Raw genomic sequence first — 25,185 nt, 5'->3', positions numbered from 1 at the left:
GAGTTCGCCGACTGGTTTTAAAATTATACAATTTTATACTTTTTTTTAAATTATACATATACAAGAAAAGCAATAATTGTGTCCGACAAGTGCTTTTTATAATTTTAAGATGAAGTTGTTATGGAAACGTAAAACTTTATAACAATAAACTTTGAATTGTTTTAATGAATTACATATCCTAACCTATAAATGACAAACGAACAATCAGAATTTGTAAATAAATAGTATATAGTTTGTAAAAAACAAGACATTTTAAATGGCTGAAAATGATATTGGTTCTCGTAAACTTCATCAATCACTGTTAAGCACCAGTAATCTGGAATGTAAGAATCTGTATGATTATTTGAAAACTCGACCCCAAAATATATTAGAAAAGCTCTACAATCATCCAACAATATGTTTAGCTGTGTACAGGTGTGTTTACTTTAGATTATACATCCCCATTATCAAATATTTAACTTAATGGATTTTTAGAGAACTACCCGAATTAGCAAGACAATATGTGATACGAATCTTATTTGTAGAGCAACCAGTCCCACAAGACATGGTTGCCTCATGGGGTTCACAAGCCTTTTCCAAGTGAGTACAATGGTATATGTCTATTACTTACACTTACCATAACTTAAACCCTACATATGTATAACAAAATATTAATTTTTAGAGAACATGTATATGTAAGTAAAGTATTAACGGAGCTCTCAGTATGGCAAGAAGCTGCAATACCTGGTGGCTTACTTGGATGGATTTTATCACCTACTTTCAAGAGAAATTTAAAAATAGCACTTCTTGGAGGGTAATTTTGATGTTTTCATTGTAGCTAAGAGAGATTAACTTGCATCCATTTAAGGGGGAAACCATGGAGTATGTCATCAGCATTAGAGGCCGACAACAAAGCCAGAGACGTGTCGTTTCTTGACACATATTCTCTAGGTCGTTGGGAATGCGTCTTGCATTACATGGTTGGTTCACAGCAACAGGAAGGAATCTCTGCAGATGCTGTCAGAATTCTCTTGCATGCTGGACTTATGAGAAGGTACCATATTACATGTGGATCATATTAAATTGAACATTTTTAATTAATTTCGTTAATTTAAGGGACGAGGATGATGGCAGTCCTGTTATTACACGACAGGGATTTCAGTTCCTATTGCTGGATAGGCAGGCACAAGTCTGGCATTTTATACTGCAGTACCTGGACACAGTTGAACAAAGAGACCTGGATTTGGTCGAATGTTTAACATTCCTTTTTCAACTTAGTTTCAGTACATTAGGAAAGGTAAATGTCTCACTCAATTTTATTATTATTAACAAAATTAATTTTATTAATAATTTATTATCATTTTTAGGATTATAGTACCGAAGGGATGAGCCCAGGTTTATTGGTATTTCTTCAACACCTGAGAGAATTTGGTTTGGTTTACCAAAGAAAAGTTAGTAGTAGTTTAAATTTTAAAAATTGATTAGTATTGAACGAGTCTGTGGTGTTTTAGAGAAAAGCGGGTCGATTTTACCCAACAAGATTGGCATTAAATATAACAAGTAGTAATAATAAGGGGTCACCCACAATAGATGAAGATACACCAAAAGGCTACATCGTAGTCGAAACGAATTACAGGCTGTATGCTTACACAGATTCTAATCTCCAAGTGGCCTTGATAGGGCTCTTTACTGAACTGATGTATAGGTAATATAAATTATTACTGGAATTGAAGTTGAATTTGCAGTTGAACCGACTGGTTTCGACGTTGTTTCAGGTTTCCAAACTTAGTAGTAGGCGTGATAACCAGAGACTCAATAAGACAGGCCCTGCGGGGTGGCATCACTGCCGACCAAATAATAGGCTACCTCAGGCAGCACGCGCACTCCCAGATGATCCAGCAGGAGGGCAAGAACCCGCTGCCGCCCACCGTCGTCGATCAGATCAAGCTGTGGGAGCTGGAGCGGAACCGGCTCACGTACAGCGAGGGCGTGCTCTACAGCCAGTTCCTCTCCTCGGCGGACTTCAATGTGCTCAAGCAGTACGCGCAGAATAACGGCCAGCTGGTCTGGTGCAACAAAGACAAGAGGACGTTGGTGATTAAAAAGGCGGCGCACGATGACGTGAGGAAGTTCTGGAAGCGATTTTCCAAGGGTACATAGAACTGACACACACACACCTCTTTAGTATTAATTTTCTTATTATGATTATTATATTTGTCCTTTTAAGAATAAAGTAATGTTTCTTTTTATATTCAACCTTAATTGAATTCCATTCAAATTTCAATTGTTCTTTAAAAAATTCTCAATATTAATAAATTAAAAACACACACACACAATTTCAAAAATAAAATTTACTAAACATAAAATAAAATAAATTCAACAAAACACAAACAGACACAAAAATCATAGGGAAGGTTCATTCACGCAGAGCCACCACCGAAGTTCATATCGGTAAGTTTTTTCTGGGGGTTTGGGGCAAGTTTTCTAAATTTCAAGGAACTGATGGTAGCTGACGGTTGGTGTCTCTTTATACCTTTTTTAGGGCACACTTTCAATGGATCAGGGAAAACGTCATCTCTGCTCGATCCTCCTAATCCGTTATAATCGACGTCTTCTGGCTTCGATGACTTAACTATTTTTATATCTTCGAGTCTTTTTGGACCCGGTTTGGTTGTTTTGTGCTAAAAATTAATATTATAATTGATGTAAATATGACAGATAATTAGTATACCTTAGCTGATAATGATGCCTTATTTATAAATTTTGTGTTTAATATATCAAATCCAGCAATACTACTTTTAGCAGTTAAATACGGTGAATCTGAATTGTTAATATTGTGTACTCTTTCTGGCTAAAATAGGAAAATAAATTTTATATTTTAATTCTGTAAAATTTGTGTCTTCTTTACCAAAGGCGTTATTGTGTCGTTGCCATCGAAAACTGGCTCAGAGCTAATTTCACTTTTATTTTTCAGATTTTCTTTCGATGACATAATTTTTTCTTTCAGTGCACGTCTCTCTTCAACCCAAAATTGTTTGTTTTGTTCGTATTCTTGCCTAATAAAACACAAAATTAATTTGAGACAAATTTATCAGGCATCACTTACTTCAATTCATTAAATTGACACTCAAAATTATTAGCATCTCTTTTGAGAGTAGTTAATTCGTTTTGGGTAGTTTTCAACCTACGTTCCAAGTCCCTTTTGCGTAAATCTGTATCTATAAGTGTCCTGAAACAAATTATTATATCATATTATACGTCAATAAATTTATGTTTTTACTTTTTTAAAGTGGCCGCAAGGAGAGCTAGGGATTCAATGTTGTTTTCATTTTTAAGCATTTCATTAACTTCAGCTCTTGATCCTGCAATAGCCCTCTGAACATTTTCTGAATCTTTAAGTTGTAATTTTAGTTTTGTTACTTCGTTACAAAGCCTGTCAGTTTCTTTACATTTAATTTTTAGGTACGATATTTGATCCTTTAATGCATGTATCATAGATTCTGTACTTTTCTTTTCATGTTCGAGCACTTTAACCATATCTTTTAGGCCATCTAATTGTTCCTTTACAGTACTTAATTTTGTTTTTAGCTTTTTAATTTCTTGTTCTTTTATTGTAGCTTGGAACTCTAAATTGTCAACTTTCGCTTGTAAACTGGCTGCATCTTCTAAATGATCAGTATTAGCCAAGGAAAAAAATACTTTATGTATGTCTTTTTTGTTACAATTTTGTCGACAGCTAGGGCATAACCTACTTTTGGACCTGTAAATGAGACACTTATATTTTTAAACTTGTCAACCATTTACACAAAAACTATTTACCTTTCGAACCAGGTCACCAAGCACACATGATGGAATAAATGACCACAACCTGTGACATGCATATCAGATTGTGCATCAAAAATTTCAGTGCATATACTACAAGTAATATTCATGGCTAAAACGTCCTTAATCACTTATTTACTTAATTGAAAGATATATTTATTTTCTATTCGAGTTTGACTAATACACAAGACCACATCCTGCAACAACAATAAACTAACCAAAACACATAACCAACCACCTGTTTGTTGAGTTTTGTATAAAGTTCCCGCGGATTTTATACGCATGCGCAACGTTTTTATAACCTACGTGACGTTAAAACATTTACTTACACAAAGACACATGCTTTTTTCCACTTATCTCTTATAATTTCTCAATATTTTTCATTCACATTTAATAGCTTTATTAATTATATTAATAATTTGATAAACATTCTGTTTTCATGAAGTTTAACGAACAGAACGTAGTCTTGACCTGTCACTAACACTGTACTAATAACAGGTCCCATGGTGTAATGGTTAGCACTCTGGACTCTGAATCCAGCGATCCGAGTTCAAATCTCGGTGGGACCTAAGTTTTTTATTTTTAGTTTGTTGACAAGGGTCCATTGCTATTCTATCCTAACATTTAACTAAAGGACTTTATTGCTTTTTTCAGGACGCCCCCACTTAGCCGCTCATAGAAAACGTTTTGGATCGACACACAAAAAACACAAAAAATGCAAACTATGCAAAAAATGTAAAATACTCAGGAAACTCAAAAAACTCAAAAAACACAAAAAACACAAAAAACTCGAAAAACTCGAAAAACTCGAAAAACTCAAAAAACTCAAAAAACTCAAAAAACACAAAAAACACAAGAAACACAAGAAACACAAGAAACACAGGAAACACAAACACAAGGCTAATGTAAGAAAAAATGCTGAAGAAAATGAGGCGCCAAGATGTAAAGATGCAGGAATTAGGAAGAATAAAATTAACAATAAATAGTTCTCCCAACTTACCTTCTTATGTTTAAATTTATCAGAATTGATTTGTTTAGTTTTTAAATTTTTTTAATTTGTAATTAGTTTTTAAATGTTTTAGTTTGTAATTGTTTTAATTTATAATTAGTTTAATTTATAATTAGTTTAATTTATAATTAGTTAGTTTCAATGTTATAATTTTGTCATGTTGCTATTAAGTATACGTTCGCTTAAAAAACATGTAAGTGCCGAAATAGCTCAGTTGGGAGAGCGTTAGACTGAAGATCTAAAGGTCCCTGGTTCGATCCCTGGTTTCGGCAGTAAAACGTTTTGTCCAACGTCACCTGCTTACCGACTACAAAGGTGAAAGACAAATACCATGGGCTGCTCCGAATCCGTCGTTCCTCAGTGGTTACCTCAAGTCCAATAACAAATATTATATTTAGTTTTAGATTGTAAATTTTAATTTGTTAACGAAATAATAAATAAATCTATTTTTAATATAAAACTTGATTGGTTTAGTTTAGTTTAGTTTTAGCAGATATAGTTGTTGAGCCGACTTTCAAGCCGACTGCATATTAAAACAGTTGTCTTTTCATTTCTATTATTACACAAATGAATTAAATTTAATATAATTTAATCAATCATTAAATAGTTAGAAAAACTAACACAGTAGCTGTTGGCGAATGCTGATCCCCAGTTGTCCGAGTAGAGACACTGCCCTCCCTGATGTGCAACTACTGGAAGCTCTACTTCTTAGGTTCCGTCCTGTTCGAGTCAGTTGGGCCCCTTCGTTTGGCTGGAGGTGAAGCTGGAGAACATGAAGAAGGGCAGGAACATGACCAGATCATGACCCAAGTTGAACATTTGGTGGTATTTGCGGGTATATATCACATTGTCGTGAAAAAGTATTGACACACGTTGGAAGGTTAAATTTTTTATAGTACTAAAATTTTGATGTTGTGTTCAAACAAGTTAAGATTAAAATTTTAAACAATGTATCGTCCCGGTTACGAGGGCTTCTCCTCTGTTTAGATTAGAGTAGATGTGATATATTTTTGACTTTGGACAACACAAAAAACTGAAAAATCGACTGGTGGGAATATTTGTAGTCGGACGTAGAAGGAACTTTTATAAAGTAAATTACTACTTACTCATTTGTAAGTTGTATTCTCCATAGATTTAGTAAGTGAATTGTTAAATGATGAAATGTGAAGGACGTAGGCTATCCTCGTGATTACGTTTTCTACATAAATTATACAAAAATATTAAGATACAGAAGTGACCACAAATATAATCCAACTTATATTTAGAATTTTGAATTTGGTTGATTGGTGTTCACTATGCAGCCAGTCAATTTAAATTTATTCTTTAATATATAATATATAATATATCAAATCAAGTTATCAAGTGGATTGAAGTGCAGAAAATATTTCTATAAGAATGAGTACTAGTGTACATATTAAAATTCAATATTCCATCGTGACACACGTCGAAAAAGAAAGAATCGTTTGATACGTGTTTAAAGGGCGGCCATGCGGTTGCCTGGTAACCACAATTGCATCGTTTGTAAACATGTTGGCGAACGGACGACACGATTTACACCTGAGTGCCAACAAAAGTAAATCGTAGCCGTTTTCCACACGTTTTCTTTCAATTTAGTCGATCTTTTTTTTTAGGCAAAATGAGAAGGGACACGCCAATCACGGAACCGGTGCCCGTCGAACGGCTCAACTGGCTGATCCACATGCAGCACGTACGCGGCGAGATCAATTCGTGCAAGGAGCTGATCAAGGCGGAGGTCAAGAGCAACGCACCGAAAAATGAGTACGCTTATTTCAAGCAGGGCACGATCCTGCGACAGGAGGGCAAAGTGCAGGAGGCCTTGGACTCCTTTCAAGTTTGTCTCAAGCTCAATCCGGAGAATGTGGACAACATCAAGGAAGTCGCCAAATGTTTGTAAGTCCCAATTAACGTACATAAAGAGCAGCCTTCATGTGTCGTTTTATTCGTTAATGTTCATTTTCAGATATGAAATGCGGAGATTCAGGTTATCGTTGGAGGCGTATTTGGAAGCTGAGAGGATTGCAAAAAGTAGAGACTGGCAAATATATTATTACATAGGTAAACATTCAAACTTTAAACTTTAAATAGACAAGCACAACTTATGTTAATTCCTTGTCAAATCGATTCCACTCATTAATCATTCGAATTGTGTTTAAATGACCAAATCAGGCAACACAACATGGGATGCAGCTGTTTCTACCGATCCCGACGATTTAATTTAATTAATCGCTTCGAAAAATATTTTTCTCAAATCCACCCACACGTACTCGATACAATTAAAGTGATGGTGAACTCGATATCGCGTGTGAATTGATTTGAATTATTTACGGTCTTCTGGAAAGGCCGCAAATAAACTGCGGCCCGGCAGTCTAGACTGATGAGTTATCGAGTCAAGAAGCCGCCTTCTTTACCCGATAACCCTGCTAAATTTAATTACGTAATTACATTTTCAAAAGACTTGCACCACCCTGTATAAATGATGAATTACAATGCCATAATTTTAATTAAAAATAACCATTTAACCATTTAGTTGTGTATCGCTAAACATTTAATTAAGTTCAAAATTCCTAAAAACTATACCACAAGACTACTGTGTGTCTGTATACATTGTCTACATAGTTATCGGAAATGGGTGGATAACTGTTATTAACATACTTAGAGACAGAATATCAAGATTGGAATGAGCATAAGTTCAGATAAAAAAGGGTACTTTAGAGAGTCATACGCAGCACCAACTCCCTCTTGCTGATGGGGTTCCTGTCACAATGAGTGGACAAATTTACATATCTTATAAGAGAAGGAGTGAATTGTAATTTCGTATGTATGGGACATTCTTAGAGAATGTAAAATTAAAAGAATGGATCCCCGGATATGAATCCACTGGATGTATGGAATTATTTATCCAGATCAATGACTATTCTACATTTACTCCAAGGTAAATGTTAGAACGTATTAGAGGTTCCTTAGAGACGCAAGAGATTAAGTTTAATTATGGCGTGACGCAAGTCTTTTGAAATTAATTCCATAATTCCATAATTAATATTTTTAATATTTTTGTGTTAGGCCAATGCTACTTAAAACTAGGAGACTCAGCAAAGGCCAAGGAAAATGCAGAAAAGGCAGTAAACCTGGGAAAACAAGAAACATCTTATGCACTTCTAGTTAAAATATTGTTGGCGGAAGGCGACCTCAAGACTGCCGTTGACGTTACAAATGCTGCTGTAGAGTAAGTGTGCCAAAAAAAATGAGAAATTCTTTGAGCCAGTTTCGACAAAGAGTAAATTATAGCATAATATATATTCGCACTTGTCGGTCTTTCAGCTTTGTTCTCGAAACGAATGAACCATTGTCTCCGTTTCGATACATTTCGGTCCCGTCCATCCGATTGATTGTCAGACATATAATACCGTCAATGTTTTCCACTAAATTACATCGTTTCAACTTTCGCTCAATGAAACGATTCCACCATTCCACGATTCCACGATTTCACGAAATTGTCTCAGTCATAAAACTGGTGTTTTATATTAATCCATTAATTTTTTGCCGCCTTAAATGTTGCGCCCGTCTGACAGATTAAGCAGATAGGCGTTTTGAACGTTTAGTAGCTGCCGGTGGCAGGCGGGCAGGCGGGCTGGCGGGCTGGCGGGCTGGCGGGCGGGCGGCCGGTCTCACAGGCGGTCAGGCGGGGGATGGACGGTTCACGTGGTAAAACATTGTGAAAGTGTTGTGGAAAAGTCGGACTAAAATGAACTAATTTAAACGGTACAATGCATAATTGTGTGTGTGTGTGTTGTGTTGATTTAATATGCTAATATAATAGATATTGGTATCGCCGAAAAAACCTGTCTAGAAAGCTGAGGTCTATTCAAACTTCAAAATTTAATATTCACTTTATTAAGTTTTTTAGACGGTAAATGTAATTTATTATGAAGCTCAAGGTGTGTTTTATTTAATCTATAGTTAAACATCCTTCGGTTATAAAGTTGTGCAAGTTAAATTTCTTTAGTCATTTTTAACAGTATATAGTTGGGGGTAGATTGGTATTATGTGGTTAGAAGGGATCAAAGCTTGTCCTTCGTTTCGTTTATCAAAGTTCGATTAATTAAGAAGGTAATGGCAAAAACGGTGTCCTAGGTCAAAGCATTGACATTTAATTAAATAAAAACATTGTCAATCTCCAAACAATACTTACCCACTTTCCAGCAATGGATTAAATAAACTTGTCGAGTTGATCGATTTACACCTATTTCTATGAGTTTGTACTCGTGCAGGTAAAGTTAGGAGGGTCCAGTTGTTAAGTAACGATCAAACTTGTATCCATTAAGGACCAACTATTATAAACCCACTGGCACTTAATGAAAGACCAACAAATTCATGGGAACGACCATTATTCAAATAATTGTTAAATTAAATTACAATTTATCATGGTTTGTTTTCATCACTCATTTACGATCATCACACAGTTTCAGTCTGTTGAGTATTTTTTGTTGGCACAGGTTTTTTGTTGTGGCTTAGGGTCACCATTTATTATTTTAAGATCGTAGCCGACGTGTTTAATTTGTTTAAAAAAATAGAGAAAATATACAAATTATATCAAGATTCTATTACATTAAATCAATTTGTGAATTTTCATCATAAAATAGTTGAGGTAATGCCATATCATAAGAAATTAACAGATAGATAAAATTGATTCCACATGTCTAACAAGGAATTCAGCAATATAAATTCCAGGATCAGAAGGGTGAAGTAAATGAATTGTTAAAATCTTATTAGCATGAGACATTCTACAATAATTAAAATTAAGGCGCCATTTAACAATTGATTACTATTGTTAAATAATTGGAAAAAGTAGAAAATATAAAATTTTATGGTTTTATGGGCACGTTTACCTTTTAATGTTCCTTCAAACTGTTCTAAGAAGATTTATTTGATCGTTGTATGTGAAAGTCTACCGTTGTCGCGGAGAACTTTCGTGCTTGTTTGTGTACGACGCAAAAACAAAGTTCGTTCTTTCAAAGGATGAAATGTAAATAAAAAAATTAAACGGGAAACTTTTCAAAGTATACGATGAAGTTGGGCATATTTTTATTAATAAAGATAAGTCCGAAGTGTTGTTGTATCAATTTAAATTTTAAATATGGGAAATTTTATGAATAAAACATTTTCAATTTATTGTTTCCATGTTTCGGTAGTTGAGGGTTTGACGGTCCTTTCCTGCAATTTATGTGTCATAAACATAACAGTAATAATATAACTTTATTTAGCCGTATATTGGCTGAAAGTAGAGCAACTTTTTTAAAATTCAAATAATTTTTGTGCCGGTTATTGTGTTCAAAAAAATGTATATTGAAAATTAACTTGCCTTTATAAGTTAAGTTTAACAATTACATGGTTACATAATTATATATAAAAATTCGAGATAGTAATGGCATTTTTTTTATTTCAAATTGAAATCATGGAATCAAGCCTTGATGACACGTAAAATTATCAGTAGTTAAGATATACTGAAATTTCTGGTAAATTTCGAGATATTTAATAATGTAGTAATAATCCAAATTAATTAAAGTTTATCAAATATCATATTTGGTAGATTTAACATATGCTTTCCACAAACAATGATATTGAATATCTTTCTGCAATATGGTTATATCTTAGCTAAAGATAATTTAGTACATGTACAGTGTTAGCAGAAAGTAGAGGTACTTTTTTAAAATTCAAATAATTTTTGTCCTGGTTATTATGTTGAAAATTAATTTCCATTTATAAGTTTAACAATTACATAGTTACATAATTATATAATATTACATTTGAATTTCAATTTTAATTGTTGAAATGATGGTTTTATTTGCATTTAATGTATGTAGAAAGTTGTGTTTTATTTTCGCAGCGAGTTATAGAAGTTGCATCTTAAAATTAACTACTTGAAATACATTATACATGTAAATCCAATGTCGGTTTAAACTCCTTTAAAATATGTGTAGTTTGAATTGACTTAAGCGTAAAGTACAATTGTCATAAAACTTTCAAATTGTTTTACTCTTTTAAAAATAAAACGGCATTTGCACTCCACTTGTAAAACTACTATTCTTTTAAACTACAATACTTGCCAGAATCAATTTGTCACTAGGGAAATTTACATAATTTGTTTGAAATATACAAAAATCAAAATTTGTTTGTTTCTTTTGTTTCTCCCACATGATGAATGAATGAACAAGTACTGGAAACTATTAAAGATATAAAAAATTAATTTTTACTATGAAAGAAATAAACAAATAAGAAAGTACATTAAACGTTAAAAGAAGGTGCTGTCATATTTAAGTATAGCGGATTAATATAATGAATATCATCTGTAATCAATTAGTGCTCAAAATGGCTCTAGTTATTTATCATTGTGCATTTCACAACCAAGAAATTTTATTAAAAAAATCCTACATATATTTTATGTGGGAATTATAATATGGGACAAATCCCTGGAATGTTAATATCGTATTGTGACGGATTTATTAATAAAACATCCGTCTAACAAGGGCGTATTCGTCGAGTCGAGGTTGTCTTTGTGACTCCGACAAATAATCCTTGTCTAGACCGAGCTGGAAATCTAAAATAGTTAGTCCTTTTAAAATTATAGATTTTTAACGAAATCAAAACGTCGTGTCTGTTTTAACATATCAGTACGTCCGTTCGTTGTCATTTATTGTACGAATCAGTCGGGGACCACTCACAAAAATAAAACAATTTGTTTTATGATACAAACAGTTAAGTGGTGTAACTCAGCTGAGGCAAGATGATTGTTGTGACAAAGCCTTTCATTCTGCCGTATGTATGTTCAGCTGTTACGTTCAACTCACCTATTAGACGTACTTACCATCTGTATGTGTATGTGTACGTGTACGTGTACGTGTACGTGTACGTGTATCTCGTTTTTCTACCGGAATAAATGAAAAGTTAAACGGAACTACGGTCTGTAACGGTCGACAGAAATGTTCACAATACTATTTTATACGGGTTAATATGTCCGCACCATCTAATAATAAGGTTTGGGTAAGTAGAAAAGTGGAGAATACACCAGCCCAACGTGTTTAGTTTAGATTTAACTTTTATCTCATCTAATATCCTTTTCTCACCGTTACAACTGGTGCACGATTCCGATGCTATCGCTGATATATGACTTCTTACATATAAAAACGAGTGATATTTGTGCGGGTTTTATTAATAAAACATTTTTATATGGTAAAAGGAGTGCGCTCAAATCTGAATTCGTATTCAGATGCCGATCAAAGAATCTCCGTCTAGACTGCACTGCACTTTTTCATTCCGTGCAACGATAAATAAAATGTTTACTTCAACAACAAAATAAATATCAAAGTGATACAAGTTTAAATACATATGAATTTTGATGTAAATGTATATTAATGATTATCATTAGAGAAAGTAACATTAGAAATTAAATATCTAGGTGTAGTTATAGATAATAATTGAAATTTTAAAAGACATTTCATCATTTATTTAAGATATATAGGAGCATGACTTACAGCTTAGGTTTAAGCACGAGAATATTAATTTATAAGATAATCATTAGTTCTTACTTTGATTTTTGTCCTTTTGTTGTTTGTGTTGTTTCATTGTGACTTCAAAATAAATGCAAATGCCTTCAACATGAAAATCAATAAATATTAAACAAAGTATTATTCCAAGTTATTTATCCAGGATACACCTTCATATTTATTCAGAATATTTAAATAGAAAAAGAAATACTTAGATGTGATTTAAGTGTGAATTTAGAAACTTTTACGTGTACAGTATAAATGGACGACCAAGAAAAACAAATTTTATCCTACTCCAAGACGAACCATTGGACTTTAAATGATTGGAAACGAGCGATCTGAAGTGAGGAAATCAAAGTTTAACTAAAAAGTTACCATACTCACTGTTAAACGCGACAACAGATCGGTGATGGTATGAGGCTGCTTTTTAGTGTTTGAAATGGGTTATCTCCTTTGAATAGAGGGTATCATAGATGTTTTTATATATAAAAAAATTTTCAGGAACAACATGGTATCGTATTCAGATAAAAATATGCCACTGTAAAATTAAACTCTTTATTTTTTTAATTGTTTGACAATGTAAAGTTAATTTTCAAAATGTATATTTTTTTGAACATAATAACTAAGGCAAACATTTAAATTTTAAAATAGTTGCTCCACTTTCTGCCAATATTTTAAATGTAAAAGGGAGAATTTAAGTTGAAGACAACAATAAAGTGAAGCCAATAAGTTACTGAAAATGTGCATTCAATAAATCTACATCGATACGTTTTATGTTGTATGAGGACGAGTATTTATTTCCTTTATACGGTATAATGCTTTTATTTTTATTTGTACAATGTAAACTATTACGCGATGATTCAAATAAGAGACTGTTAAGAAAAAGTGATCGATTCTTGTTTTGCATTCATGTTGGAGTTCAATGTGAAACGCATCAATATTCAAGGATAAATTTACATAAAACCCTAGACAGATATGAGTTTGCCATTCGAATAAGCCAATCGAAATATTCTTTCTAAAAATATGAACATGGACATGGACGTGGACTTATAACACGAGTTTAACCTATAATTACTCGTATAATCTTGTTCGATGCACAATTGTATGTAAAATAATTATTATATTAACTTATGTACTAGATGACGTTAAAAATAGAGAATTAATTATACATATCGGTGCAGATTTCTCTGTGAGGTTCAGGTCTCTTATGACATCTTTCAATTCAGATATGTCCTTTGATATTTATGAGACAGAAATAGCAATTATTGTGACGATTTGATGCTCACCCCAAATCCAAATCTCATTTTGGTTTCCCAAATGAACGCCACACTGTGTTCTATACTCTATAAGTCTTTTTCTCAAAGTCAGAAAGAGATTTTCTACTTTCTTTCAAAGTGACTTTTACCAAATAAGAGTTTGTAGTGTAGTATGTTTGTTGTCCTCTTTTTCATTTACAGTATTGGCAGAAAGTAGAGCAACTTTTTTAAAAATCAAATAATTTTTGTCCTGGTTATTATGTTATTATGTTTTTATGTATATTGAAAACTAACTTCCCTTTATAAGTTTAACAATTACATAGTTACAAGTAGAGTTGCTCTACTTTCTGCCAACAATGTACCTACTTCCACTTATATTTATTTATTTTACATGAGTTATTTTAAAAATATATAATAGTTATTATTTAAAAAATATATTTTTAGTTAGGAAAAAAGTATGAAAACGATTTTTGTCGCGTATTTATGAACATCCAACACTGTTTGGCATCACCGTCAAGACCATATGAGTACTGATATGTTTTAATCATGAAACAAAGTCGAAACGGTTCATTTTTCTCCCTTATTTGTATCATTAAACCAAAGCCAGATCGAGAGAGAATGTCTGCTAATGGATGGATACCGTGGTTCCACATGAAATTCTCCTTCTGTGTCGTAGAAATTGACATATTTGCGTCACATCTCGTTTCACTATTACATCCGACCCTAGAGAACAGAGTCGACCCGTAAAATTGTCCTGTTGTTTCAGGTCCTGTCCGGACAGTGTGGGAATGCTTACCGAATCAGGCGTGTTGTATTTGCGTACGGGTCAAATACAAAACGCATTCGAACGTCTCAGTTCGGCGTTGGCGCTGGATCCCACTTGCTCCCGGGCCTTGCTCGGGATCGGTTATATCACACAGGTGTGTAGCAAGCAATTCTCCATTCATTTCGACCAACCCGTACGGTTTCAACTTCAGCTAAATATTTAAACCTATAACCAATAACGATTATTGGATCAGTTTGATTAGAATTTTAAAATTAACCAACAACAATATTTGTCGTTCTACTTTCAAACGGATTACAAATGATCATTATTTAATGTAATTAATATTAAATCTAATTAATTAATTAATAAATTTACAATAGTTGTGAATGTTATTTTATTAGTAATTTATTTTATCTCAATTATTACAAATGGAACAAACCAATAAAATAGTAATTGTATATTTTTTCGCGTTGTACTGATTAAAATAATAATGTTTCCTTTATTATTTCATCTCCATATTTACATTATTTATTTATTTTGGTCGTTTGTTTTTCCATGTTTCTCCCAACATGGGTTATTGATTGTTCATTATTTGTTTTTAATTATTTCTTATTTAAATTTAATGTTAATCTCTATTAAATTTTTAATGAAAATAATAATAATAATAATAATAACTTTACAAAAACTAAAATTTTATAAAATTATCACAAGGTTTTTTGTTATTGGTAATTCATTATATACAGTATTGGCAGAAAGCAACTTTAAAAATATATAATTTACTGTCATCCTGTATAAGTAAATCTAATATAATTTCTACCTATTATGAACACACTGTATACAAACATATTTTAATTTTACAAAACATTAAATACATTTTAGAAAATGGTGAATGCGCAAAACCACATTTTTAATAGGCAAAATAAAATACTTTATTTTTGTAACTGAAATTTTAAAAATACATAAATTGCTACCGCCCTGTATAAGCAAATCTAATATAATATTTACGAATTATGAACACATTGTATACAAACATATAGTTTTACATTTAAAAATGGTGAATACGATGCACCACATTTTTAATAGGCAAATTTAAATTATTAATTTACAAATTATTAAATATGAGTTTCAAAATATAATGTTCTTGTTCTTTTATAAATCATCATCAAGAAGGGAGTAAGTAAGTAAGTTACATTTTATAAGTGTATCCTAAATTGTTTATATTGGTCTAATTTTTACGATTACATATATATCATCAATTGAATCGGTAAGTTTTTTTATATTACATGACAATCTCCCTTTCTAAACTTCATTGAAAACTTATTGAAGCTAGTGAACAACAAAATAAGACACAAGGAGTATAGTAATCAGCAAGATTTATTCACGGTTCTGCAGGAGGCCTGGCAAAGTAAAATTAAACTCTATTATTTTTATTAATTAATAATTTAAATTACACCTGGTAATTTTAATACATAAATGTTAAATTGAAGTATTCCTTACGACAATGTGTATACATACAAATTTTAAACAAACAAATTGTTAATGAACAAAAACTAAAATTGTACAAAAATAAATATACACTCTCATTTCACCCTAAATTTTTTTTTAAATCATCACAATACTGTTTGTTATTTGGTTATTCATTATACACGCATAAACATTTATAGAACAAATATTTGTTTAAATATTTATTTTTTCATTTGTAACATGCCAATAACATAATTTATTTTTCTATATAAATATTAATGATGTAATCTTTTACTGGACAATATTTATTAGTCTTCTATATTACCCACATGCATTTATTTTCTCTTTCATTATCATTCATTGTATTCATTCAAGTTATAATTAAACAAAACTGAAGCGGAATAATCAAAATAAGGAATAGGTATTAAGCCTTTTTTGTAAATAAATAAATCTCTTTGGCAATTGTTTTTAAAACATAATTATAATGTCGTTTAAAATTTAAACTGTTCCCAATCATTAATATAAACTTTAAAATCCACATTATTATATACTGATAATTTATAGGGCTTACGAATCAACATACCATATTCTTAAATTTATATATCCTTATTTTATACAGGTTGTTCGTTATATAAGTTTGTTATTTTGAGTAGAATTAATTATTTTCTTAAATAAGTAAAGCCACAAATAGTTGAACAAAAAAAAAATAATGAATTTTACAACAGTTATAGAATCAATTAAAATTCTCATCCATCATTTTTAAAGAACTTTTTATAAAAATATATTATGAAATTCTGTTTGTGAGAAAAATCCAATTATTTTACTTATTACATATTTTGTTATAAGAGAGAACTTAAAGGAACATTAAATTATTGTCCTTTATCACATTTTTATATTATTTTTCATTTTTTTTTTTTTTTTTTTTTAATAAATTACAGTAAAAGTTTTTTAGTATTGACATATTGACCTTGTTGTGTTAACGAATGAATTATTTTTACTGTGTGTTATATGTTAAAATTTTTATCACAGCACAAGAAAACGATGAAGAACAAAAGGAGAGTGGTATTTATGGAAAACTACGAATATTATTCACAATATTATTTACCATACTCACTGTTAAACACGACAACGTGTCGGTAATGGTATGGGGCTGCTTTTTAGGATTTGGAATGGGTTCTCTCCTTTGAATAGAGGGTATCATGGATCGTTTTATGTATAAAGAAATATTGAGGAACAACATGGTACCATATTCAGATAAAAATATGCCACAAAAACATTACTTTCAACAAGATAATGACCCGAAGTACACTTCAAAATATTTGAAGCAGTGGCTTTTAAGGGAAAAAAATTAATGTTATGAACTGGCCATGTCAATTTCCCGATCTAAACTCCATTCTCTCTTATGGGAGTGAACAACAAAATAAGACATAAAGATTATAGTAATCAGCAATATTTATTCATGGTGGATCCAAATATTATTGACCATCTGTTGCATCCATGAAAAAAGGTGTTTGGAAGTTATTCATAATAATAGGAATATTTTTGCCAGTCCAAAACAAATAATCATTGGAAAAATTAAACGCTGTATTATTTTTTATTGTTTAACCATGTAATTGTTAAATTTATAAAGGGAAGTCAATTTTTAATATATATTTTTTGAATATAATAATCAGGACAAAAATTATTTAAATTTTAAAAAAGTTGCTCTACTTTCTGCCAAAACTGTATGCATAGACCTTTACAAAATAAACATAAAAATCCTCGGTAAATATATGGTGGTGTAATCAGGTTTTTAATTTAATAACTTCGAATACTTTACACTTCAACTGAAGTAAATAATCAAAATGAAGATCAACTATTCTCTGTAATATGTTAAATAATCATTTAATAATACATTAAATAATATAATGTGCAAGGTACTAACTAACATTATTGGTTATTGGCAATATTAGCACAGGATCAGGTTCTATAATGTACACCTCACAAAAAGTCAATGACCACTCTATAGAATCGCAGATATCAGTCCATCGATTGATTAAATTTCCGTGTTAAATCCATCGGGATTTGCATGAATCATAGGATGAATTTGATTTGAAACCTATTGAGATACAGAGCTGGTAGTATGTATTATTAATATTTTTCAAATATTGGTTTGCATCAGATCAGTTCAATTTTAAAAAAATATATACGTTCATTACTGAAACAAACATTCACTCTGAAAACTTTATTTGAAGCTATTGAAAATCAACGTAAAATTTAAATTCACACACGATCCACCACACAATTTTGGTGGTGGCGTCAGGCTATTTATGATGGACCCTGTTGTCCAATGTCCACCTGTTTTTCGTCTGGTTGCCTTTTTCGTCCCTTTTTCCACTACTACTGATGATTATCAACAAATAATTGATGATGGAGGAGACCGAGAACTTTTTACGACCTCACAATATTATAAAATTCCAAATAGAGTAATAGAGATTAAAGTAAAAGCACAATTTCTATTATCTCCAATAATGTACTTACATATATGGCATGATAAACTAAAAGTAAAACAGCAAACAAAGCAGATAATGGAGTTTTTATAGATTATTTACGTGCAAACATATCGTGGATGCTTTTAAGGGCAGCCCGGTGTCGAATAAAAATATATAAAAAAAAAAAAAAAAAAAAAAAAAAACACGTAAAGTACGGATCGGTCGAACGAACGGCAATTTAACGATTAAACGAACGATTAAACGATGTGAAAACAACGCGGCTTGAGAAATGTGGCGGTGGCAAAATTAGCAAACATCATATTTGATCCGGTAATATTTTTCAGCGGCACGAAGAGTACGACGTGGCGCTGACCAAATATAAAATAGCCGTGGCCTGCGATCCCGATTCGGTGGCACTCTGGAACAATATCGGCATTTGTTTTTACTCCAAACAGAAATACGTTGCGGTGAGTATTAATTGTAATGTTTTCCAATTATGACGCTAATGGTGTTATAGGGGTGGTTTATTTCAAACCGATTCCCAATTAAACGTTCAACGTTAAAAGCTTTTTATTTTCATTCATCGATCAACACACACACACACACACACACAACACAATCTGCACGATGAATAGATTATGTTGTGTTAAGATTGAGGCTTTCGTTACCATTGTTTCCATATCTATAGTTGTTCCGGCTTATTGGTCCACGTTTGGTTAGCATCTTCAGAGGTTCTGTTCGTTGGCCGTGCTATCCATATTTTATCCAGCTTCAGTGCTTCTTCTTTTCTGTTGTTGATGTTGTTTCTATGCTTATGAATTTCAATTGCTTCCCTAATCATTCTCTTGGGGAAGCAATTGAAATCCATAAACACGGACACAGATGTCAGCCACTTATGCTAGCGAAACGTTAAGAAATAATTCCAACAAACGTCGATCCGTCGAAGCCCGAACAACTGTAGATATAAAGTACGTCGTCTTCCTTTATTACATCGTAAAATACATACATAATGCTTTAAGCAGACTGTACACAATGTAAATTTGTCAGGGTAACAGTGAATTTCTTAATAATAAACTGTTGTTATTTATTCATAAAATTCTTGCTGGGACCCATTTGTTATAAAATTTTTCGATGGCACAGCACATTTTTAAATAATGAATTTGAAAATAAAAAAGGAAAAGGAAAAGCGGAAGGAGAAGAGGATGAATCTGGGTCAGGAGAATTTAATAATTTATTATACATCACGATTCAGTTTGTTTTACGTCTCGGTCAATTTGTAAATTGTACAGTAAATGGTAGTTTAGTTATTGTGCCAGAAATGCAACATAATTGTTGTTGTATTTTACGTTTACGGTCAACGAGTCGCGGGATGTTTATCCGAGTAAATGTAATTTGGCAGTTGAAAGATTTTGAACGAAAACAATTCAGTCCGTTTGTCCGCAACAACAGAACCACATACATAAATTATAATTTTATCGGACGGTAAACGAGAAAAAAGGAAAGAAAAATAAGAGAAAGAAATTATTGTTTGTCGCGGCGACAGCGTGAAACAAATCGTATCGTGATCGTATCGTGATTGTATTTAAATTGATGTGTGCACCGTTTGAAGGCGATCAGCTGTTTGAAACGCGCCCTGTGGATATCGCCGTTGAATTGGCGGGTGCTCTTCAATCTGGGACTGGTTTATCTCGCCACCCAACAGCCGACGTCCGCCTTCAATTTCGTTTGTGCCGCCGTCAACCTGCGTCCGGACGTCGCGGACTCCTTCGCCGTTTTGGGTTGTAAGTGGTACACTTACTTAGATTCTACTTCTACCACTTTTAATTGTTACACGTTTTCATTCATTAACATGTAAATGTTACAATTTTATAGAAATTCAGTGTGAGAGAATATTAAAACACAAAACGGAGAATGCGCACCACATTTTTATAATAATAGGCAAAAGTAAAATACTTTATTTTTTAAACTGAAACTAACTAAAAAGTATGTGTAGTATGTGCTATGCAAATCTAATATAATTTATAACAACTTTAAATACATTTTTAACAGACAAAAGTAAAATAAATTGAAATTATTAATTTACATTTCATAACATAATGTTCTACTTTCAAAAATCATCATCAAGAAGAGGGTGAGTAAATAAGTTTTTTAAACCATGTATAGTGTTTTAGATTAAAGTTTTATAATGAGAAAAATTGTTAAATAAGTTTGGCAACAATGTTGGAAATGATAGAAAGGAAATATATGTTTAGTTTATTTGATTCACTCTCTTGTTATAAGTTACAAAGGTCTCGAATTAAGGTCTATTACTTGAGTAGTACCCTAAATTGTTTAGACTGTTCTAATTTTTACAACTACAAATATATCATCAACGATATAACGATAAGGTTTTTTTATTTATGTACGTACAGTATTGGCAGAAAGTAAAGCAATTTTAAAAATATATAAATTAATAAACATATTGGTGAATATTTCGGAGTACTAAAACTAATTCTGTTTGCTACAAAATAAAAACTAAATATTCGGCTGGCAGTGCTCGGCTTCTGCCATACAATTATTGACAATTGAAATTTGGGCGCATCCACCATAATTTACATATTTAAGTCGTTCAATCTGAATGAATATCGAGTATGTAACAGACATTCGATTAATTGCTTTTAAACATGTAGTTGATGTGTTTGGCAATTGATTGACTTGTTGTAGGTAAAATTTTACTATTTCAGAATGATTATGTGACACAACAATAATATAATTAGATGACAATATTGATGACAATTTTTAATGAAACAAAGTTTTTAACATAAATCGATTATTTAGCACAAAAATCTAGACTATTATATTAACATCGTTATTTAAAATGTGTTATTATTTTCTGTTAAAAGTTGTGAAAGTTCTCTCAACAATTTTATTTGTGACATAATTTGTACACAACAATGTGTAAATATGTTAAATATGAGTTTGTTTTTGTGTCATTGAATACCGGCGGGTAAATTGTGTAACTCCAAAAGGGGTATTGTGAAGGCAGTCGAATATAGACGTTTAGGTGGAGTGGAACTGTTTTAATTATTAACACGACAACAAGAGAATATTACGTAGGTAAATATTTCTTTGTTCAAGATACCTTTCTCTTTTTTTCTTCAGTAGTAATCACAGAAACAAATATATAAACGAGAGGATCGTTTATAGAAAATTACATTTACAATATTTAAAATAAAAAATTTAATTAATTATGTTTTCACATTATTTTTAAGAGCACGTTATAACGTTAAAAAAAAAAAAAATGTGTTTTTAACGTATTCTGATGTGAGTACATAAAACGATGTAGCTATAAAGCGCAGATGGCGAGATATTATTTTACGTCGCCTTCTTATTTCACATATCTTTATGCCGGGGTGTAAAGGAAACGTGATAAATTTTTGTAATATAACAATTCAACTGAATGATCTAGACACTAGTCATTAGACGGGACATTTAATAATATTTAAGTGCCATTTTTGTATGTAAACAATCCGATCGAATGAATTTCATGAATTTAGTGGTTTTGCTCAACTGATATCTGTAGTTTTTGGTTCGACGTTATTGCTATTGACAAACCCTAAATATTTAATTAAATTACATAGTTAAACAATAAAAAAAAAGTTTAAATTTACTGATGATTATTTGTTTTGGGCTGGCAAAAAGTAGAGCAATTTATGTTATTTAAAATTTTATTACTACAAATAATTTGTAATTAGTATTTAAATTACTTCTACACTAATATATTGTTAAATACCCATTATTATGAATAACTTCCAAACACCTCTTTTAAATGGAAAGCAACAGATAGTCAATAATAATTGGATCCATATTTTGCCAATGATAAAATTGTAATAAGATCTAGAAAACCGTTATTTAATATCTTCGCGGGAGAATTTTTAGAAAACCGCTTTGTTTAAGTTCTTACAAATTTGTTCAGAATTTTTATGGGTTTTGTTAAAACTAATCTTGCATATGTTAATCGTAAAATAGTCGTAAAATCGTACAAAATTTATTTTAAAATATACTTTCTTTTCGAACCCTCATCGAGTGCCAGGGTGTGGTCGCACAGTTGGTTCGAAATTTAAATAGTTGGATTTCTATATGTCTTTATGTGGAACTATTTAATAAAATAGTCTTAAATTAATTTAAATTAATTAAAAGACTTAATAAATTACCCCTACTAGAAATCTTAGAGATGTTTTTTCAATATTAATAAATTTAGATTTTTTAGACCAAGTACATTATTATTTAAATTAGGGTTTCTTATAGAAAAATTAAAGATTAAATTAGTTTGGCAACAATGTTGAGAAAAGGAACATTTGTTTAATTCAACTGATTGACTAAAGTAGGATGGTTGTTGGAATCATTCTGTCTCTTAAGTTCAACCTCTTATATCATTCAGTATCATATTTTTACTAGTTTTGTTTTATTGTTTTTTCTTATATTTATTTGTTAATATAGTTAGGTTGTTTTGTCCTGAGTTTTAATTAGTCCCGTATATATATATATATATATATATATATATATATATATATATATATAGAGTAATAAAACAGTGAGTAACCCATTACAATATGTCAATTTTGAATTTATTAATTTATTATTTAGAAGTATAGTTTTCTGTTTTAACACCTTTGCACTAATTAAAATGATTTCCTCCTACCTTCATCATCATATTATTATCTGTGTATTACTAATTAATACAAATGTGAATATACCAAACCTACGCTAAGAATTTAGTTTAATTGAATTATTCGATTAGAATGATCCAAAACGAATCGGAGTGAGTGCGAGAAATAAAGAGGTCGGTGGGTTGGTTTCAGGTTCGCTTATCGAGTTGCAGGATACGGAGAACGCGGCGTTGGCCTTCAGGCAGGCGATCGCCTTGGCCCCGGAGTGCGGGTCGGTTCTTGTGAACGGGGCCGCCTGTTTGGCGGCGGCCGGCCACGACGACGAGGCCGCCGACCTGCTGCTTCGATACGGAGCGCTCGTGGACTCCGGACCTGACGTACCACAACAGGTATTATGATACCCACCCTTCGTCCGTTCCCGGCTAAAAATGAAAAAAGCTTTTTTTACCACGTTTCACGTGTAATTAAAGCTTTTCTTTGTTGTGTATCAATTTCCTTCTTTTCATTAGAAGTATTTAGAAGTGTATTTATTATTTTTAGCGACGGCTGAAATCTGTGGCTGAAACGAGCCCCTATTTCGTGTTCACGTTTAATTTTGTTAATGTTAATTTTGTAATCGTAAACGTCCAATCCGAAATGAGATTTGAATGATTTTTTTCTTATTTTATAATATCGACAATTAACCAAATTTGGCTGGTGGCTACTCTATTTCAATTAATATTCCGATATAAATGGTTTATGTTTATAATTAATTTTCGTTGATTATTATGCTTGTTTTTGTCACAATTACATTCAATTTGAATAAACATACTATTCAAAATTTAATATATTTATTATTTTACGAATTATACAATTTTTAATTAATGATTGATTTAATTAAAAAAAGTACAAAGTCATTTAATTTAAATTTATTACGCAGTAGTGACCATAGCACAACATTCTCATGTGATACCCAGTTGTTGAGGGTGTTTCCAACATGAGGTTGGAGCAATATGGCTTACCATATCTTAATACTTAGCTAAGTTATATGTTAAAGAAATCATCCATACCAACGGATATCCAAAAACAATCAGAAGAGCTTCCACCTTGCTTATATGGTCTGCCCAAAATACATAAGGATAATGTACTACTCCGACCCATTGTTAGTACTCCTGGGTCACCGTTGCCTTATTAAATATGGACACCAGTGGTCAAAAACACCAACAATCGCTAAGCAGACAAGAACGTCCAACGAATAAAACAACAGTTGCCTAAGTTGTCTGAAGATGCTAGCCACTCGTGTTGGGGAAAACGTCAGGAAATAATTGCAATAAACGTCGACCAATAAACCCGAACAACTATAGACATTTTAATGTTACATTTTACATTTTCAGATAAGAGATTTGGCGGAGAGATTGTTCAATCATCTGAAAGAGCGGCGCACAGACGACGTCACAAAGACGGAATCAAACGTCGCAGAGGACGCATCCCAACTGAATGACGCAGGTGAAAATGTTTTTTCATGCACAACACTCCCCGATATTTTTAGCAACTTAATTTATTTTATGCGTCGACGCATTAATAAAACGAAAGAAAATCATTAAATCATTTGGTTACACTCGATAAACAAAACTAATTCACACAATAAAACGACTAATCTCGAATTCCATTAAGCGTACAAGAAAAAAAACGAAGGTCGGTTGGTCTGTGGATCGTTTTCATTATTTTCATTATTGATGGTAACTTCGTCTATCTTTCGTTCAGTCAACTGTTGTTTTGCATGCAGAAATATATAATATGTAATCCGTAGAGAATGTCAGAAGGTAACAATGTACTGAAAATAAATCGAATTACATATTTCAGAAAGGGGAAACCCTGAAAATGATGTGCAGGAAGAGAATGTGAAGCGGGATCTCGAAGACGATGAAGTTTGAAGATTAAAGTTTTCTAGGCAATATTAAACGTGGAACTTAGAATGTTCTAACTTTAAACGTTACATAGGTACGAGTACAATGGATTGAATTGGAAGCCTACCTACCTACATCTTGAAATCCCTTAATGCTCTTCGTTAACTTATATATATTGTTACATTAAATTTCTTCGTTTAACATGTTTAAAAATATAATAATAATAAAAAATAGTTTTATTCACTTACCTGGCAATAATCCCTTGCTTGATGATTTCTAGAATAGATACATAGATATGAATAAAAATCCAAAAGTAGGTTC

General features: G+C 31.8%; 3 protein-coding genes and 2 non-coding genes across 5 annotated transcripts; 4 read left to right on the top strand and 1 right to left on the bottom strand.

Annotated features, from left to right (window-relative positions):
• Positions 1-11: 11 nt before the first annotated feature.
• LOC109599340 (general transcription factor IIH subunit 4) lies at positions 12-2,228 on the top strand. Its single transcript, XM_020015324.2, has 8 exons — positions 12-414; positions 475-579; positions 662-793; positions 848-1,033; positions 1,096-1,276; positions 1,347-1,430; positions 1,491-1,684; positions 1,755-2,228. Exons 1-8 carry the CDS (start codon positions 257-259, stop codon positions 2,137-2,139), a joined length of 1,425 nt encoding a protein of 474 aa, XP_019870883.2. The 5' UTR covers positions 12-256; the 3' UTR covers positions 2,140-2,228.
• An 82-nt stretch (positions 2,229-2,310) lies between these two features.
• LOC109599339 (E3 ubiquitin-protein ligase TRAIP) lies at positions 2,311-4,226 on the bottom strand. Its single transcript, XM_020015323.2, has 7 exons — positions 4,131-4,226; positions 3,799-3,998; positions 3,260-3,739; positions 3,086-3,208; positions 2,888-3,035; positions 2,711-2,830; positions 2,311-2,660 (listed from the first exon to the last, which is right to left on the bottom strand). The coding sequence occupies exons 2-7, from the start codon at positions 3,909-3,911 to the stop codon at positions 2,400-2,402; spliced, it is 1,245 nt and encodes a 414-aa protein (XP_019870882.2). The 5' UTR covers positions 3,912-3,998; positions 4,131-4,226; the 3' UTR covers positions 2,311-2,399.
• Positions 4,227-4,298: 72 nt separating this feature from the next.
• On the top strand, positions 4,299-4,370 carry Trnaq-cug (transfer RNA glutamine (anticodon CUG)). Its single transcript has one exon. It is a non-coding gene; the product is annotated as a tRNA-Gln (tRNA).
• A 639-nt stretch (positions 4,371-5,009) lies between these two features.
• Trnaf-gaa (transfer RNA phenylalanine (anticodon GAA)) lies at positions 5,010-5,082 on the top strand. Its single transcript has one exon. It is a non-coding gene; the product is annotated as a tRNA-Phe (tRNA).
• Positions 5,083-6,365: 1,283 nt separating this feature from the next.
• LOC109599336 (Bardet-Biedl syndrome 4 protein homolog) lies at positions 6,366-25,107 on the top strand. Its single transcript, XM_020015319.2, has 10 exons — positions 6,366-6,383; positions 6,442-6,721; positions 6,792-6,886; positions 7,892-8,054; positions 14,395-14,548; positions 18,674-18,796; positions 19,939-20,110; positions 23,171-23,367; positions 24,352-24,463; positions 24,821-25,107. The coding sequence occupies exons 2-10, from the start codon at positions 6,447-6,449 to the stop codon at positions 24,889-24,891; spliced, it is 1,362 nt and encodes a 453-aa protein (XP_019870878.2). The 5' UTR covers positions 6,366-6,383; positions 6,442-6,446; the 3' UTR covers positions 24,892-25,107.
• Positions 25,108-25,185: the final 78 nt, after the last annotated feature.

Source organism: Aethina tumida, chromosome 1, assembly GCF_024364675.1.
Source record: "Aethina tumida isolate Nest 87 chromosome 1, icAetTumi1.1, whole genome shotgun sequence".
Lineage (NCBI taxonomy): Eukaryota > Metazoa > Arthropoda > Insecta > Coleoptera > Nitidulidae > Aethina > Aethina tumida.
This window is presented reverse-complemented; position numbering and strand designations above follow the sequence as displayed.